Raw genomic sequence first — 18,635 nt, 5'->3', positions numbered from 1 at the left:
TCTGGATGGCCACGGTCTGCTTTGGCATTTCTCTGCCAGACCCTCAGCCCTGTCCCTGTAATCTCTGGAGTGACCTCAGGACCGTCCTCCTTCCCTGGCAGGGACAAGCCCTGGGACAGCCAAGCCTGGCTTAGCAAAAACACCTGGCAGGGCTCAGGATGCCAGCCCAGCGTGCTCCAGCAGCTGCTGTGAGCTGGTGCCTGACACAGCAGCACCCAGGAGGAGGCATCAAGCACATTCCCCCTTTTTTTTGAGGATTTTCCTGGGGGTGTTTGATGGCTGCTAAGCTGGCACGTGGTTGCTCCTTCTCTGCCCTCCCTGAGTCAGTCTGGAGGACAAAATCGTGTCCTTGGGCTTGTCTGGCTGCTGGAGATGTTGCCCCTGTTAATTATTGCGTGCCACTTTCTAGCTAAATTCTGGTTTTGATCTCTGCTGATAATGGGTGGTGGGAGGTCAGGAGACTCTGCTGTATCCTGGCAGGGAAAATCCTGCCCTTAGAAGCGAGCCAGGTGTGGCTGCCAAGTCCATCACACTTCTCCTGAATTAGCCCCGGGGGTTTTGAGCCTCCTCCCAGGCTGCTCCACCCCGTTCAGTTTATCTCCCAAAAGATCCTTCTGTCCCCACAACTGCTCCTCTCTGAAGTGCCTGGGGGGGTTTGGAGGCTGTGCCTGACATGGCCCAGCCCTCCCACAGCCTCCAAGGCTTGTATTTGTCGAGAGTTTCAGGGCTGGATGCTCAGTATTTCTGCAAATACCTCTCCTAAATATTTCATTCTTTGACCCAACTTGCCGGTGTTTTATTTGCAGATCACCCTTGGTTAGAGAAAAGCTAGTGCCCGTTGCACATTTGGGGGAAAACTGAAATCAGAGATGTGCCCAACACCACAGCAGTTACTCAGAGTTGTAGGCTACAAATAAAATCCCCTTGTACTCCAAGACTGCAGCTTTCCTACACTGAGTACTTTACTCCTACTGGGGGAAAATAAATAACAAATAAGAAAAAAAAAAAGAAGCTCCCTTGTGCCATTTCTACCTGCAAGGAGGACTCATTTTTCAGGTTTTAGCTCTTCATATGAAGGTGAGGGCTCTTTGGCCAGTGATCCAGAGTGTCTTCTGTGCCAGCTGCTCACCCTGGCTGCAGTCAGCAAACCCCCCAGGGCTCTGGGGGCTGTGTGGATGGGCAGCATCGCTGTTATTCCTGTTATTCCTGTTATTCCTGTTATTTTCCTGTTTTTCCTGTTGTTTTCAGCCCGTGGCTCAGCTGTCAGGCTGCATTGTGGAGATGCAGAGCTCGGGTGACACGAGCACAGAGCATCTCCTGCCACATCAGCCAGACGAGAGAGCAGCTTGATGCGAGGGGAGCTTCTCTTTATTGCCACGGATTGTGTGCAGCTCTTTTAAAGGAGCAGAGGAGGAGAGAACTGCAGGGTTCTTGTTCTGGAGCAGGGTTTTGTTGTGCTCAGGACCTGCTGGGAGGCTGAGATGTGCTTGTGCTCTGGATACAGCTCATCAGAGCCTCCCAGCAGAACATTCCCGTCCTTGTGGTGCCCAGTTCTGTATCCTCAGACACAGAAGGACCCAGAGCTGTTGGGATTCCCTGGTCCTTCCCTGCCTGCAGGACCGGGGTGAGCAGATGGTCCTGCCCAAGGATGGGCACACAACAGCTTGGCACCAGCATTTTATGGCCCTGTCATCGTAAATGACTGATATTATTTGCTTTCTCCATTTAGCAAAAAAGTGTTGTTCTACCCCAGTAGCAACTGGGAAAACAAATGCCAGCATTTATCAGGCGAGTGCTGACAATAATAGAGGTCAAGTGGATTTATAGTGCCAGAACCCATTATGTGTTTGAAGACTAATTAAAGCCTTAAATGAGATGCTTGTCCTACTGGAGGCTGCTCTTTTCTTTCCTTTTTTCTTTTCCTGCTGCTGTGCTTGTTTTCCCCCTCCCCCTTCCCTCTTTAGGAGCTTTGCTGTAATAATGGAGCACGAGGCTGACAGAGCTCCCCTGATTAGATGTCAGCAGCGGATGATTTGGGATGCTCTGGGAGCACTGGACCGTATCTCCACTGTCACTTCGGAGCAGGGAAGGGTTTCCAGACCAGCATCCCACCCCAAACAACTGGCTTGGCTGCTCTGATTTAATTATCTCCAGCAATATTTGGAGTTGTCTGCCAGAATCAAGGTTTGGCTCTGTACAGATGGGGGGAGGCGCTGTGCAGAGCTGCAAGAGCTCGCCCAAAAGCCAAGTCAGTGTCTTGGTTAATGCAGGTACAGGAGGAAATGACCTTTTCATGGCAATCCAGCCCGTCCTGGTGCTGGATTTGTTGTGATGGTTGGGGTGCCCAGTTGTGGGGAGCGCTGCAGGCAGCGGGGGCTGATGCTCCACAGCCTTTCCCTGTCTGTTTTCCATGGGTTCCCCTGTCAGGTTGAATTCTGCCTGCTCTGGCACAGCCCCCCAGAGGGATCCAGGACGTTCCCAGCTGCGGATACAGCGCTGGAGCTGTGCCTGGGGTGGGAATCCTGCTCTGGCTGGAAGCAGGAGGGAGGCAGAGGGGCAGAGCTGGGGCTTATCAAAGCACATGTCAGCCTGATAAGAGCCCCTGCCAGGGCTCCCTGAGCTGCTGCTGCCCACGTTCAGCTCGATCCTGTCAACTGCAATCTCCTGGAGATGGAGCCTGTCTGTGGAGCAGCAAAGCTCTCTCTGCCCAGCTTGCCCTGGTGCTGCTTTCCATGGGAATGATCCCATCACCATCCTTGATAAAACTTCCTTGTGTTCTCCGTGGCTGCAGGTTAAAGATGAGGATGTGAAAACCGTTAAACTCCCCTCAGCAGCCAAACTGCAAAAGCAGAAACTTGAAAAAAAAAAAAAATTTAAAAAATCCCATCGGTTCACGGTGCTGTTGAGATCATAGATGGGGAGGAGGAAGAGATTTTGAAAAAAAATATTTAAAAAAGGAACAACACCCCCTGAGCAGTGAAAAGAGCAACATCCCAGGAGCTCCAGGAAAACAGGACATGAATGCAGGCAGTCAGGAGCAGTGCTCAGCTGATGTTCACAAGAAGGTTTCAACTTGCTCTCTTTGAGACCTCAGTAAACCTCCGAGACAGAGAGAGCATTTAGAAAGGCCCCTGAGGTTTTCCATTACTGTGCAGCAGGCTTGGTAAACATGCCAATAAATGCTGGAGAGAGAGAGGTGGGGGGAAAAAACCTTCCAGAGGAACAGACCTGGGTTTTCAGCTGCTCAATCCTTCACATCCCCGGCTGCTGCTGTGGACCAGCACTGGGGAGAAGGAGGCAGAACTCAACTTTGGCTGAGCATTAAGTGGTGCTGCAGGTATTTCTGGGAAAAGTGAGTTGGGACAGGCTGAAAGTTGCATCTGGAGCCATCTGAGGGAATGGAGACAGAGAATTAGCGGGACTCCTCCTGCTGTGGGACGCTGTGAGTATGGAAAGCTCTGCTCTCCTGGAAGGTGGAGGAGGACGTGTGGGATGGGAAGGGGACAAGCTCCCACACAACTGGTGGGAGTTCTGCTGGTGTGGATGCAATTTCTTGTAGTCCTGAGTGATGGGGACCCTCTTAATGCTGCTTGTTTTAGTGGTGGTGAGTGGGGACAGTGTTTGCCCCCAGCACTGGCTGGGATTTCTGGAAGAAACAGCTGAGTTGGATGAAGTTTTCTGCAATTCTCAACTTCTTCCTCTCTCAGCTCAAGTGTGTGTAAACCCCACACAGTCACAGCAGCCACAGAACAAGAGAAAAAGATGGGTTGTTCTGCTGTGCTTATTAAATTAACACCAGGCAGGTTTTCTCTGCTGGGAGATTAATGGCTGCTGGCCAGCGGTTCAGCGCCCTGGGAACACACAAAAGCACCTGAGGATGGAGGGGTGTAATTAATGACTCTTTAGACAGTTGGAAATGATGTGTGTTTATCTAACTGGGCACACTTTGCTGCTCTCTTGCTTTCCTGGAAGTGGCTGTTAAATGGGGCCGTGAGGCAAACTCGCTCCCAGGGGCTGGGCTCGCCTCTGGGGCCCAAATGTGCCTCAGATTTGGGGTTTGGAGGTGACTCTCACTGCAGACCCACCTTGCTGCTGGAGGTTATTCTGAGGGAAGCCACGAGCAGCTGCAGCAGTGCTCAGAGTGTGTAACTGGGAGCCACTGGGAGGCACTGGGAGCAACCCAGCGCTGCCTTCCCCTTGCTGAGCTCCTGCCTGAGCCATGTGGCAGCACCCAGAAGTGCCTCACCCATCCCACAGCCATCTCCTCCATGCTGGGGGTGGTGGGAATGTGGTGGGGCAAAGAGGTTTTCTTCAGGGATGGAGCTGTTGGGCTTTAGAAGGGGCTGCCCACGGTGTCACCACCCCTGGAGGTGTTTGAGGAATGGCTGGATGGGCACTCGGTGCTCTGGTCTGGTTGACAGGGTGGGAATTGGTTGGGTTTGAGATTTTTGAGGCCTTTTCCAACACAAATGTTCTGATCTGCTGGCAGGTGGGCTTTGTGTGGAAGGGGTAGAGCTTGTGGAAAGTGCTGCTGGTGACGTGTTCCTCTCTCTCCTGTGTGTTCATGTCTGTTCTCCACCTCCAGCCCTGATGTCAGTCCCCCTGAACTGAAAGCCTGGCAATGAATCACCTTGAAACAAAGCTGGTGCTCATGTGCTTTTTGGAGTAGAGAGGCAGAAATGTGCAGAAATGTTTTGCTGACTGGGGCTGCAAGCAGTAGAGATCCCTTCAGGGTGGTGAGGGGCACAGACAGAAACTCCAGGTCACTTGTGAGTGAGCTGTGATTTGTGTTCAGGACCCTTGGTGGGGACCCAGCTGATCTGAGCTTTTCAAAGCAGTGCTGTGCTTGGGGTTGGTGCAGTTTGGATACAGCTGTGGTGGCATCTGGAGCCCTGGGTGTGCTGCTGCAGGAATCCCTGGAGCCTTTTCCCATTTAATCCCCAATCCCTGCTCTCAGCCAGCCTTGATTTGTGAATTTTGTGCCTTCTCCCTCTCAGGTTTGCCCAGTGGGCAGCTCTGTGTGCCCCTGAGCTCAGAGGGGTGACGAGCACTGGTGCTGCTGGGCTGGGGGGAGCTGAGCAGTGCTGGGGTTTGGGGACTTTGCTGCTGCAGGAACCACACAGAGCTCTGTGGTTTCTGTTCCCAGGGCTCAGCACGGGGCTCATTCCTCCCCCAGCATTTCTCTTTGAGCCTGGAAGGTGTCACAGGACCTTGAGAGGAGAGTTTTGGGCTCTGCCCTGCAGGGTGGGGAGCAGCTAAACTGAGCCTTCAGGAATGACCAGGGAAGGGCAGAAGCTTCCCCAGGTGTGCTGAAAGCATCCCAGGGTTTTATTTTTATATCCTGGCTGTTTGTCAGCGAGGCAAGAGCAGCTGGAAGAAGGTTGAAGGGAGACTGGGGAGGTAAAGAGTGGAAACCAGAAGTCAGAGCTGAACTGTGTTTCACCCACTCTGTTGTTGTTGGAATCAAACATCAAAATCGTATGAAATCTCAAATAAATGTCATAAATCCTGCCAAGTTTTGATTCCTCTTTCAGGTTCAAGGCAAGATTTTGTTCCCCTTAAGGCTGGGCCTGTGATAGTTAGAAAATATTTGCTCCTTCACTTAGTTTTCCAGCCTCTGTGACTATAGAGAAAAGCTCAAAGTTGAGTTCCAGAAACATTCTTTCAGTTAAAAACATGATGATAAAGCAGAAAATCCACAGATGTATGAAATTGTCTATTTGTTATGATTTTTCTCAATGCCAGTCCCATGACTTCTGTGGTTTAGGGTGAGGTTTGGAACTCCTGAATTCCAGAGACCTTGTCTGAGATCAGGGTCGTGGTGTGACCTGGCTGCAGCTCCACAGCCAGAGCCTCACACAGCCCTGTGGCAGTGCTTTAAAAAGACCCAAAACAGGGAAAAAACCCCACATTTGAATCTCAAGGCCAGCACAGCTGCATCATCCCATCCCTTTGACTTTTAGCTGAGCAGAGCAGAGGAGCTGCCGTGTTTTGTGTTCTCTCTGTGTGACATTTGTGCTGTTGGGGACACCCCCCTGACGTGAGAGTGTTGTTTTGCAGGAGCCAGGCCAAAGAGACTCCAGAGGAACAGCATGGACAGCTTAGACCTCCTCAAGTTCCCCTCTGAAAAGGTAAGCAAGGACGCCTGGCCTCAGAGATTGTCAGTGGGAATCTGTGCACGGATTCCAATTGGTTTGTTGTTGACTGGCTTCATTTGCAGGGAAATATGCAATTAGCAGATATCACTGGAGTCAATGGGATTAACCAAAGAGGGTTTCTGGAGAGCTTGGAGGAGAGGAACAGCTGGTCTGACTAAAAAGGCACTTATCACTCAAAGCTGAAAAGTCATTTCTGGGCTTTTTTTGAAAAAGGAGCCTTTTATTGGAGGATCACTGTGAGCAGTTCAGCCCCTGAGTGGCTGCCAGTGCCTGTCACCCCCGTGGAGTGGCACAGAGGGCAGATAATTTGTTCCAGGGTTTGTTCAGGGTTTGTTCTGGGGGCTCCAAGGATTGCTTTGCTCCTGGGAATGTCAGATCCGAGCAGATCAGCTTTTCCTCTGCGTCCCCAGGGCTGTTCCTGTAGAGCTGGGGGGCCCTGAGCCCTTCCAGCCACGGGGGTCACTTCAGTCTCAGAAAATCCTGCTGGTGCTGCCGAGGGCTCGGCCGTGCCTGCTCCCAGAGGAGATGGCCAGGCCTGCAGCCATCCTGCCTTTTTGGGGTGTTTTTGGCACAAATCAGCCACGTTCACCCAGTGCATTCCAGGCACAGCTCTCCTGAGTGTCCCAGGGAGCATTTCCCCTTTACAGAACTGTCACAGAGAGGAAAAGCTCACCCAAGCTGCAGGTGGGTGCAGTTGGTCAGTGGGAAACAACCTCAGGCTTGAGGAACCATTTAGGTACCTGGAACTCCCAGTAAACACTGGGAAGGCCAGGCACAAACTCCTCCCTGAATTAACTCTCATTGGAAAATAAATTCCAAACGTCCTGACGTATTTTCATCAATTCTCCCCTTGGCTATTTTGGCTCTTGCCTGCTCTCACCAACGTGACTCCATCTCTGGGGTGTCGATGGCAGGGACAGCAGTGCCCAAGGTCAGGGGACAGTGGCCGTGTCCTCATCAGAGCAGCACAGCCCCGAGGGCTGGCCAGGGCCTTTGCTGATGTGTGAGTTGCTGTTCATGCTGTTGGTTCCCTGCTCTTTGCTGGAAAATCTGGACCCCACTCGATAATCCAGGCAGGGTTATGGATTTCAGGGGTTCCACTGGAGGATGGAGCAGGCAGGAGCTGTGTGAGCACTGCTGTTCCCCCTGCAGTGCCCTTGGGAGGGTGTGAGTTCACCTCTCCTTCTGAGAGTGTTCTGCATGCAGTTCCTCTGCTCTGTGCCTCACAGGAGGGCTCACAGCCCTGGCAGAGGCTGCTCTGCTCTGTGCTGGAGTGAGCTGTGACCTCTCCAGCATCTTCTCGCTGTTTTCTCTACCAGAGAAGCCTTCAGAGCCAGCAGAGCCCCCCTGTTTCCACACTGCCAGGAGCTGCTGCCCCGTGCCTCTGCACAGAGCTGTGTGTTGGGGTGTTGCCCTGGTTTTTCTGAGATTTTTTTAAAGCCTTCTACTTGCTTGTAAGATGGAGTCAGTTCTTTAGTTACTGTGCAATATTAAGGGTCAGTTTTTCACTTTCTCACACTTTGGAACACAAACAACCTTTCTTGTTTTTGTTCACTGTCCTTTGCTTACATATTTCCAGCCTGAAAATAATGTTGGTTGACAGCTGGTCTGGCCAGTGGGGTGAAGGGGTAGTAACCCCAGAAACCAATCTGCTACCAGACCCACAAAATTATAAATGGAAAAGAAATAAACAGGCTGGCACCTTTTTGGTGGGGAGCAGCTTTCACTGAAGACCTCTGCCTCTGTGTTGTTGATTTTGTGTTCTGGGCAACACTGGGGCACAGGCAATGCTCACCTTGGTTCTGAAGCTCCAGCACATTGCAGGAACGCTGCTCCCTGCTCACCCTGCCCTCTCCAGTGTGTCTCTTACTCCTCCATTTGATCTGCTCTGGTTTTACCTCCCAGCCTCTTGTCTGTTCCTTTGTGTACCAGACTAAAACCTCTTTCTCACACGCTGGCTTTGCCCCTGAAGGTTCTTACGTGCTGTAATTGAGTCATCTCCTGTTGTCATGCACTGAGCACCGTGAGGGCTCCAACCAAGGCACTCCCCAGGTCTCATTTATGTTCACGTGGCTGCTCTTTAAGATGTGGACACTGGCCTGGCTGTGCTGGTGCCATCAACAGGGCAATTAATCTCTCCTTTGTTCTCACTATTCCTGTTTGGGATCTCTGTCACCTCTGTTCCCCACAGAGGGGTGACAATCCTGTGTTTCTGTGGGAGCACTGGGCACAAGCCCCACATTTCTGTGGCTTCCCCTGCTCTGTGGGCAGGAGCCAAGAGAGCTCCACGAAAACCTGAGCCAGGCAATCGCTGCAGTGACTCTTTCTTGCTTTCCCAAGGACCAGAATGGGGACAGCCACCACGTGGGAGAGCTGAAGATCTCAGGAAAGGAGTTCTTGTCGTTACCTGGGAGAACGAAGAAATACCGGGAGCACCAATCCAGCTCGGAGAGGAAAGCCCAGGGCTCCAGTGCCTCCCCCCTGGATGCTGGGGAGGTCCGAGTCCAGGTGCCACAGTCGGTAGGAAGATGATTTTAAGATGATTTTAATCTCTAGTGCTGATCTGGGAGTTTCTCTTGTTTGTTTTCACCTCATTTCCAGCCGGATGTGGGGGTGGCAGTGGGGACTTTGGGCTGGAAAACAGAGGCTGTAGCTGTGCTCTGTTGGCTCTGGGGGCAAATCCTTTTGCTTTTTGGAGCCTCAGCATCCTTTTAGCAGAGCAGTGGTAGCAGTCTCCATCACAAACTGGTCTGTGAGGGGTTTGCCCTCAATATAACCTTCTAATTTATAACCCTCTCTTGAGGGACAGGAGTCTGGAGCTGAACTTAGCTGAGTTTAGGATTGTCAGGACTTTGTGATGCCTTGAATCCCAGAAAAGCACAGCAGTCTGGGGGCTTTGTGGAGCTCGAATTGATCAGCTCCTGGGGCTCATGAGGAGTGGGATTGGTGCCTTCAAACACCAGAGCCTCTCCCAGGTCTTTGGTGAGCGACCAGAAGCTCAAATGTGGGGCTGTAGATGTTCTCCTCGTGTTCTGATCACACTGAGGGTCAATGTGTGCACAGTGGTGTCTCAGGATTCACCAGAGATGGCAGAAATCATCACCCAGGAGCTCTCCTTTGGAAGCAGCACACACAGAGCTCATTTCCTCCAGAGCTGGCCCTGATGTTGGTGATTTCCAGGTTCCTGCTCCTGTGTGAGGAGCTCTGATCAGTCTGTGCATGATTCCCTGGAGGCTGGTGAGGATCCATGTCCTGGGAAGCTCCCCAGATGCCTTTTTGCTGTTTTTAACCTGACAGTTCTGCTGGTTTGGGCCGTTCCCTTCCTCTTGTGTTGATGTTTGTTGTGACACATGGCGAACACAAATACTGGGGAGCTTTCCTGCAGCTGTGCTGGGTTTGTTCCCAGCCCTGGAAGCAGGGCTCACACCCACAACGATGGCACGTTTCTGGATGGTGGGAGGGGGCTTGGAGGTGTTTGAACCCAGTGATCTCAAGTGAGAAAGCCCCAAATCCTCAGCTTGTTGCCAGGAGAGACGAAGCGTAACAGGAAAGATCAATGATCTCATGGGTGCTTGGAAGTATTTAGGTTTTTGCTTTACACTGAGTCTCTAACACACTATCACAGCTCTGTGATCACGCAGTGATTCCAGATGGAATAAATCCAAACCAGAGAAGAGAGGCCTATTTTTCTTTTTTTTTTCCGTGGCATTTAAGAAAAAGCGAAATTAAATATTTTCATGCTGGCTAAGAAAGAGTCGGAGCTGCAGAGCTTGGGATGAAGCCTGGCTGTGGAGTGGGGATGCTTGAAGGTGTTTCTGGCTCTGAGTCCTTTCTTCCTCATCTGTAGATCATGGGGAGAACACATCCTGCTATACCTGAGTGCATGGACACATCCCTTTTTTACCACAGACATTTCTGATTTTCAGTTCTCTGCCCACTGGAGACTGAATTTTTGCACCAACTGGGTTTTCTGTTTTGTTTTTCTGGACTTGTCTGAGCTCATTCTTTGCTCTCAACAGTGCTCATGGAAATGCTCTGCTGGGAAAAAACATTTCCTGCAGCTCACCGGTGCAAACATGACCATTGAGAAGGAAAACAAAGCTCATCTGAGCCAGAGAGGAGACAGCAGCATGGGGGCACACAAGGCAATAGAAAGAGAGGAAAAAAAACCCACTTCTGCCAGAAATAGCCTTGTATTTTTAACTCAGACATTCAGCCAGAGACCAAACAAAAGCCACGCTCCATCGGGAGCTGGGAAAAGCATTCCTTAGGAGTGGAGCTGTGGATCCACGGGCTGTGTGTGAAAAAAGGCCCCGTGGGGCTTTGCCACCCGCTGGTGAGCCCTTGGCAGCTCAGGTGGGGTTTGGGGACAGCCCAGAGGGCTCTCTGGTGGCTCTGGGGGCACGGAGGGGTCACCTCAGGGGAGCTCTGGTGCTCCCAGCTGGCAGCTCTGCCAGGCTGGCTCTGCAGCACGGGCCAGACCTCAGAGTGTTTAAAGAACTGTGGGTTTTGCCATGAGCAGAGCAACCCCACTGTGTTCTGCTGTCACAGGGGAGCTGCAAAGCTGCAATTGCATCCATGGCAGCCTTTGTAATCAAAGGCACCAAACCCCACCTGAACGGGAGGGAAGCTTTTCCTGGTCAGGCTGTTCAGACAACAGATTCCTCATTTTGCAAGGAAAAAAGCAAAAATTCTCTTTAACCCTTTGGTAAACGGTGAGTCCTTAATTAGAGGTGATCCCTAAAGGTTGATCTGAGGTGCTTTTCTGGGCTGCCACAATCCCATGGCGGAGGAGAACCCAGACTGTGAGCAGGAAAAAACCCATCCAAGGACTCCCAGGTCTAGAAGTGTGACCTGTGGGTGAGTCCTGCTGGCAGCACAGCCCTGCCCTCCGTCCCGAGGGGCTCCTGCAGCCGGGGACATCCAGGGTGGGGAGGTGCAGGGGGACATCCAGGGTGGGGAGGTGCAGGGGGGACATCCAGGGTGGGGAGGTGCAGGGGGGACATCCAGGGTGGGGAGGTGCAGGGGGGACACCCAGGACAGGGAGGTGCAGGGGGGACATCCAGGGTGGGGAGGTGCAGGGGGGACATCCAGGACGGGGAGGTGCAGGGGGGACATCCAGGACGGGGAGGTGCAGGGGGGACATCCAGGACGGGGAGGTGCAGGGGGACATCCAGGACAGGGAGGTGCAGGGGGGACATCCAGGGTGGAGAGGTGCAGGGGGGACATCCAGAATGGGGAGGTGCAGGGGGGACATCCAGGACGGGGAGGTGCAGGGGGGACATCCAGGGTGGGGAGGTGCAGGGGGGACATCCAGGGTGGGGAGGTGCAGGGGGGACATCCAGGGTGGGGAGGTGCAGGGGGGACATCCAGGACGGGGAGGTGCAGGGGGGACATCCAGGACGAGGAGGTGCAGGGGGGACATCCAGGACGGGGAGGTGCAGGGGGGACATCCAGGGTGGGGAGGTGCAGGGGGGACATCCAGGACAGGGAGGTGCAGGGGGGACACCCAGGACAGGGAGGTGCAGGGGGGACATCCAGGGTGGGGCGATGCAGGGGGGACATCCAGGACAGGGAGGTGCAGGGGGGACACCCAGGACAGGGAGGTGCAGGGGGGACATCCAGGGTGGGGATGTGCAGGGGCTGACTCAGAGCTCCTGCATTCACCACCCATCCCCTGGCTGTTGTTTGCTCCCTCTTCCCCGCGGTGTGATGGGGTAATGCTGCTCGCCTGCCTCCCCCGGGGGGGTTACAGAGGCGTGTGATGATGGCTGTAAAGTTGTTTGAGCTTGGGATGGCAGGAGCCGGTGGTGGTTGTTATTAGCATGGGTGATGATGCTGCTAATTACCGAGCTGCTGGGAAACTCCCCATGGGAGGAGGCGGCGGAGGGGAGGCAGGGCAAAGTGGAGTGAGCAGGGGATGGAGAGGAGCCTGTCCCTCCTGGCAGCTCTGTCGGGCCCTGAGAGGAGGGCTCAGCGTGCGGGGAGAGCCGTGGGGATGCTGGGCTGGATGGGAGAAGCCATGGCCCAGGTGCTGCGGAAGGTAGGAGAGCGTGGCAGGTCCCCCCTGTGCCTCAACCTTCCTGCCAGGGCCGTGCAAGAGGCTGCTGTGGAATGTGATGCTCATGGCCCTGCTGGGGCTGAGAGGGGCTTCCTTACCCTTCCAGGACCCCCTGAAGTGGGGGAATGTCCCAGCCGTGGCTGGTGGTCGCTAGGAGGAGACCCCTGCCAGGTCTGGGGATGGGCAGGACAGGGTGGTGCTCACCTGAGCCCAGGTGTGCAGCCCCCATGGGGAGCTCAGGGCTGTGCCTGGCTCTTCACAGCAAAAGAGGATTTGTTCTGGGAGAGGCTGACGAGGGTGAGGTGCTTTTGGTCACGTTTTTGCTCTGTTGCAGCAAAAGTGGCTGCATTAAAGCTCTGTCCCTGTGCCTGCAGGTGTGGGCAGCCACATCCAAATCCCTCCCTGGGACTCGTGCAGTGCACACCTTCTGAGTTTCCTCTCTCTTAGAAGGAACATCAAAGCAGAGGTTTTGTACTACATGAAGCTTGCAGACATCAAAGGCTTGCTCGTAAATTTAACCCCTCTCTCCACTGTGGTGAAGGTCAGAATGTTCCAGCTTGGGTTTGACTTGGGAGCAGATGTCTTTTAGGAGGTTATTTTTTTTGAAGGTTACTGGAAGGATGGGATTTTTCTAACACTTTAGAAATATCAGAGATTGTGTCCCTCACTCTCCTCTGTGCAAAAAGGAGAGGGCCCACAGAAGAAAGGGGCTGTGTATTCTGGAAAGGATTTCCTGGGGACCTGCCCCAATTCTGGGCCTGTGTTTAAGGTCAGAGATCTTTGAGGTGGCTGGGGCTGAGCATGAGCCAGAGTTCAAGGGCTAAAACACTTTATTGTGTCAAGGTCCAATAACTGGAGTAAAACCCATGGGGTGAGACAAGGATCAAACCCAGCTCTCTCTGGATCTGTGCTCTGGAGATGGTCCTGATCCTCTGGACTCTTCCCTTCCCAGGGAGGATTCCTCACTCTCCAGACCTGTCCCTACCCTGTCCTCAGCCAGGCCCATTTATAGTCAGGAGAAAGAGGAGCTGTGTCTGATTGCAGTGACGACTTGCAGGGATGGGTTGCTGATGTATTTAGACACTGAACGATTTTCAAGCACTCTGCATCGCCAAACATTGCCTGGGACGAATGTTTTTATAAGGCCTTCTTTATGATTACAGTGAGAAGCCATAAAAGAAAGGAATTTTTTTTGTAGGTCATACATCCCCGCCCCAGAGGCAAGTTGCCAGAGTTCTTTTCTGTCTCAGGATTTATCAGGGGATTGTTGGGTTGCAGGATGCTCATGGGTGACCCTCTGAGGGTCAGTGGCAGGGAGCAGACCCAGAGGATCCTGCCTGTCCCTGCTGAGTCCGGGGTTGTCCAGGCAGCTCTTGGCTGTCAGGTGTCCCCATCCACCCCTGTGACTCCCCTGGGAGCTGCACCATGGGCTGGATGGATGCTGGGCTGCAGGGATGGATCAGTTCCAGGGGTTCTGGCCCCACAGCATCATTTCCCTGGTTGCCTTGTCTTGTTTGAGGGGAGATTGATGCTTCCCCAATTCCCTCTGGAGCTGGAACCTGGCGTTTACACCAGGCAGCCTTTGCTGTTCTGTGGTTCCTGTGCACCTCCCCTCTGTTTTAACACCAGGTGGGTCCCTGCTTCATCTCCCTGCTGTGTGAATCCCACAACACAGGGGCAGTGCAAAGCACACCCTCCTTCCCCCCACAGCCTCCACGTTTGCTCAGCTCCAGGGCTATAATTATGCCATTAGTGCTGGTCAGACTTTCTGGTGTAAACGTGCTCTGAGAGCCAGGGAGTGGAGAGGAAGGGAGAAGCCAGAGCCAGGGAGAGAAGAAAGGCAGCTGCTGCTAAATTTAAGACTGTTCCTATGACACCTGGAGGCTGCTGTGGTGGTGTCAGTCCTCTTGGAAGTGAGCAGGTAAACACGGAGCTGTGGCTTGTTCTTGGAGTGCTTTATCTTCCTGTTCAGCTGGTGGGACCTTGCAGAGTGCTCGGGGCAGGGAGGCTGTGCTGTTTCCTAGCTGGAGGCAGGATGTGCAGGAAAACCTGGAGAGCTCGAGCCTGACAGGTATGGAGAGGCTCTTCAGGGATCTGGGCTGTTGGGAGAAGCAGTCAGGGGTGTCTCCCCAGAGTCATTTTACATTGTCTGACCTGTCTTTCTCTCTGAGTCTCTTTGTTAAGCTGTAAGATCCTTCTTTTACCTCCTGTTCTCTGGCTCAGGTGGGCTTCTTGCACAGATGCTGCACAAGCCAGGAGAGGTGTAAAAGCTGCTCTCCCAAACCTTGGAGGTGCAGCAGAGCCAGAGCCAAGGCTCTCACGAGTTCTGCAGAGCCCTGGCAGTAATTATTCAGTGGGACTTTGGTAATGGGAGGCAGGGAAACAAACGTGGGGTTAGAAAACCTCTGCAAAAAGTGGCTGCACGGAGATGGTGGGGGGAGGCAGCAGCGTTCTCTGGCTTGTGCTGCCTCTGCTGCATTCGTTGCCTCAGAGGCAAATTATCAGTTTTCTTCCTTGAATATTAACAGCTGCCAGGTAATGAATTCCCCCTCTCTGTTTTATAATGGCATTAAAATTGGGATTTGCCTTGGTTTTCTCTGTAATTATCCAATGAGCCTGTGTGAGTGAGAGGGAGGCAGGGCAGAGCTGGCTCTGCTGCAGGCGAGTGTCGTGCCTGGGGGGTTGAACTTGGGAATGGCCCTTCCTGAGGGGCAGATCCACGGGACTGAACGCAGGAATGACCCTTCCTGAGAGGGCAGGAAACCTCCCTGAGCTCCCTGGGGCAGGGCAGTGTCTGTACAGGCTGCAGGGACCGGTGTCCCTGATCTCCCTGCCTTTAGGATTTTGCTGTTGTTTGCACACCTCTTTCTGTGTTTCCCCTGCTTTTCCCTCCTCCCAGGCTGAGGTCAGGCTGTGGATCAAAGCTGAGCTGTGTGCATGGGAGGCAGGATTTGTACAAGCCTGTGCCTGTGCATCAGCCACGCACAGGGGGAAGAACCCCGGGCTGTGCCACGTGCAGGAGGGCATCAGAGCCCTGGCATCTGCAGGGGTGACACCAAGGACACCCAGGGTCTGGATGTTTCTCTGATCCCTCAGATTGAGGATCAGGGGCTTCATATTCCATCCTTAACTGGTTCCATGAGGAGGCCAGCTCTGGAGCTAGGAAATTGTAAGAAAGAGCCTCTTACCAGAGGAATCTGCTTTAGGAAGGAGGTAAAAACCGAGCTGGTTGTCCAAGGTCACCTAGCAGACTCGTGTTGGAGGTCTGAGGGTCAATGACCCAGGCTGGAGGTGACAAGCCAAGCCCTCCAAATCCATTCTTCTCCCCTTGACTCACTGTAAATGAGTTTGCAGTTACTGGCACTTTGAAGCCATAATTGAGGTCTGCTTTGCTCCTTGCACAACCTTTTCTCCCGGCAAACTGTCAGCCATCAAGTGGGATGAGACAGTAAGAGAGATGTTACACTCACCATTTCCTAGAAACTGTCACTTTAAAGAGAACAGCTCTGAAAAAAAAAAAAAAGAAGGATGAACTGAAGCCAAACCCAGAGTGATAAACCTCCAAATGTTTGATTTCTCTCAAAATCTAGAACTTTTCATTCCTTTCTTGGGTCTCTATCATGCCTGGGGCACTTTGTACCTTCACAGTTCTGGCCTCTGGCATTTATTAAACTTCACATGGCAGGAGAGCTTAAAAAATATCCTAGCCCAGGTTCTCTTTGGATGTAAATCAGTCTAACTGGGCTCGAATCCCTGCAGCTGGGGTGACAAGGGGGTCACCAAATGACAAAGGGGCTGTGTTTGATTTTCCTGCCAACCATCCCCGAGCTCCCAGCTGTGGCTGGTGGGGTCTGGCATGGATGGATCCAGCAGATCCCTGTGCTGGGAAGGGATCATGGTCTGGCTGTGCTTGCTGGGGCTACCTAAAGAATCCTTTCTGGACCAATAACTTGTGTTTCTCTTTATGTAAATTATATTTTAAACCAGGAAGTGCATGCTAATGTTATGTTTGCTGGGTTTCACTGAAGGACAGAGCTGTAGAACCAGCCCAGTTCTGTCTGAGCCTTATCTTTGATTGTGGCTGTTCTCAGCTGCTGGGCACAGCTGGAGGCTCCCCCAGAGGACACAAACACAGCACGGCCTTGGGGCAGGTTTGGGTTTTGGCTGTAATTGCCCAGCTTTGGGGAGGCCAAATCATCCCCAGAGAGCAGCTCCTGGGGCATCCTGCCCAGAGGCCACCCTGCTGCCTCCACTGGCACCAGCAGCTCCATCCCTGGAGTTTGTGGTCAGAGAGGAGGGTTCAAGGAGGCAGTGACCTCCTCAGGGGACAGGTTGTTCCTGATGTCACTGCTTTTGGATGGATCCCATCAATGCAATCCTCTCCTTTGGATTGAGGGTGACCTTGGGATGAGCAGAGGGTTTGGGGTCTCCCTGAGCTGTCCTTGCACCTCTACTTAGGGTGCAGGAAACTGAGGCTCCCTGGGAGCTGGCTGAGGGTCCCCATGGCTGCAGGAGGAGGATGGGAATCCATAAATCACAGGAAGGTTTAAGGGCTGTTTCATGGAGCTCTCCTGATAAAACCTGCCGTGGCAGCAGGAGGGTTCTCCTGTGCCCAGGTGAGTGTGAAGGCAGCTGAGGGTGGCAGAATTAGAGGTGCAGGCAGCAATTCCCAGCTGGATAGAAGGTGTCCCTGGACAGAAGGGGTCCCTGGACAGGAGGAGTCTGTGGTTTTTGGCTGCAGGCTGTGCACAGCCTGTGTCAGGTTAACGTGGCCTCTGCTCACACATCACCTTCAGCATCCACATTTCCCATTAGCGGTGCTATTTTTAAGCCTCCCTAGGCAGTTAACACCAATTAATCTAAAAAAACCCAAATAATGGTTTTTCAGAGCCCCTCATTCCCTGTGTGGCCCCAGGAGCCCTGGCAGAGCCCAGCCCAGTGAAGTGCTCCGAGTGCAGGGATGGCTGGAGAGGCTCCCCTGGGGAGATGTGCAATTCCAGCAGGGCCCCAAACCATCCCATGGATCCCATTTTCCATCCTGGATCGTGCTGTTTGTGCCCCAGGGGAGGTTCCAGCTCCCTGCAGAGCAATCGATGCAGCTCTGTCTGGAGAGCCGGCAGGGCCTGGGCACTGCCTGTGCCTGGGTGCAGGAAAGTCCCAGGAGGATTTTTTACCTGTATCTAAAGCCACCTGAATCCCAGTGTTCCCTGGGCACTGTCATGTGGAGCAAACCCCAAACTGGGTGTAGTTTGTGTAGTTTCACCCTGCCCTCTGCAGCAGCAGGTACCAGGGCAGGAGATGCTTTTGGCTGATAGGAGAAGCTGCTCCTGCCTTTGTGTGATTTTTGTCCTGCCTGTTTCAACTCTCCTGAGCAGGTCAGACAGACGTGGCTGCAGTGGCAAACCCACAGGTACCAGCCCCAGGAACCCTCTCTGCCCCAGCAGGGCCAGGATTTCGTGTTTTGTGGGGTGCCTTGCACAACAAGGCCTTGATCTCGAACGCGGCCTTCAGGCACTGCTGGGGTGTGAGTAAATAATAATTAAGATCTGGGCGTTTGCTGAGCGAGGGGTGTTTATGTGCAGGCTGGATCTGTTATGGGTGCTGATGTGGAAGGGTGTGCACAGCTCCACAACTTCCCCCATCCCCAGCACCCCTGAGGAAGGTGCTGCATCTGCTCAGCTCCTTCTTCAAACCTCGCTGTGCTCAGAGCAAGTAGGTGTCTAAATAAAAAGTCTGATTCAAGAAAGCAGCACAGTTTTGGCAATCCAGAGACGAGCAGGCTTTTTTTGCAGAGCGTTTTCAAAGCAAACTGTCAGGAGGTTCTAATGTGAGGAGCCAGGGAGTGCAGGGGATGGGGAGAGCAGGGCATCTCTGCAGCTGCACCTTTGCACTGTCTCCATCACCAAAGAGGAGCTCACCTGCCCTGCTCTGTGGGGCTCAGAGCGGGGAGGTGGATAGAGAAAGTGCTCTACATATTAACCTTGTGCTAATTAATTGGGAATATGGGTTATACCCTTTCAAGCAACAGAGTTATTTCAGTTTAGCAAATTAGTGCTGCTCAGCTGAGACTCCACGGCTGAGCAGGGTCCTGGTTCCACCCCTCTGCAAGAGCAGAGTCAATCACTGCAATGAGCTGTGGCCAAACCCAGACCCCTGTGTTTTGCTGCTTGGGTGTGTGTTGGTGTGCACAGCCAGGTACCACAGCCCTGGGGAGAGCTACACCCCAAAAACTGACTGCTTGTTGTCATGCACCTCCAAGCTGAGTTGTTCCAAACAGCAGTTCAGGTTCACTGCCAGTTTTGGTGTTTAAGGGATCCCCCAGGTTTTTGGTGGGCCAGACTGACCTTTGTAGCCACTTATCTTCTGCAGACACTGACCTAGAATGAGAATGCTTCTACCCTGTGTCCTTATTTAGT

At 53.1% G+C, this 18,635-nt stretch overlaps 1 protein-coding gene across 2 annotated transcripts in view; it reads left to right on the top strand.

The window, feature by feature from the left end:
• Positions 1-18,635, top strand: part of GPSM1 (G protein signaling modulator 1) — a 68,525-nt gene that overhangs the window by 36,842 nt on the left and 13,048 nt on the right. The window contains exons 10-11 of one of the 2 annotated variants that reach the window (XM_063408903.1): positions 6,061-6,131; positions 8,499-8,678. In XM_063408903.1, coding sequence (XP_063264973.1) covers positions 6,061-6,131; positions 8,499-8,678 — 251 coding nt within the window. Of the gene's footprint in view, positions 1-6,060; positions 6,132-8,498; positions 8,679-14,043; positions 14,141-18,635 lie in introns of those variants that run through there. The other variant, XM_063408905.1, reaches the window with a different exon arrangement.

The sequence above is a fragment of the Prinia subflava genome, chromosome 12 (genome assembly GCF_021018805.1).
Source record: "Prinia subflava isolate CZ2003 ecotype Zambia chromosome 12, Cam_Psub_1.2, whole genome shotgun sequence".
In the NCBI taxonomy this organism is placed as follows: domain Eukaryota; kingdom Metazoa; phylum Chordata; class Aves; order Passeriformes; family Cisticolidae; genus Prinia; species Prinia subflava.
This window is presented reverse-complemented; position numbering and strand designations above follow the sequence as displayed.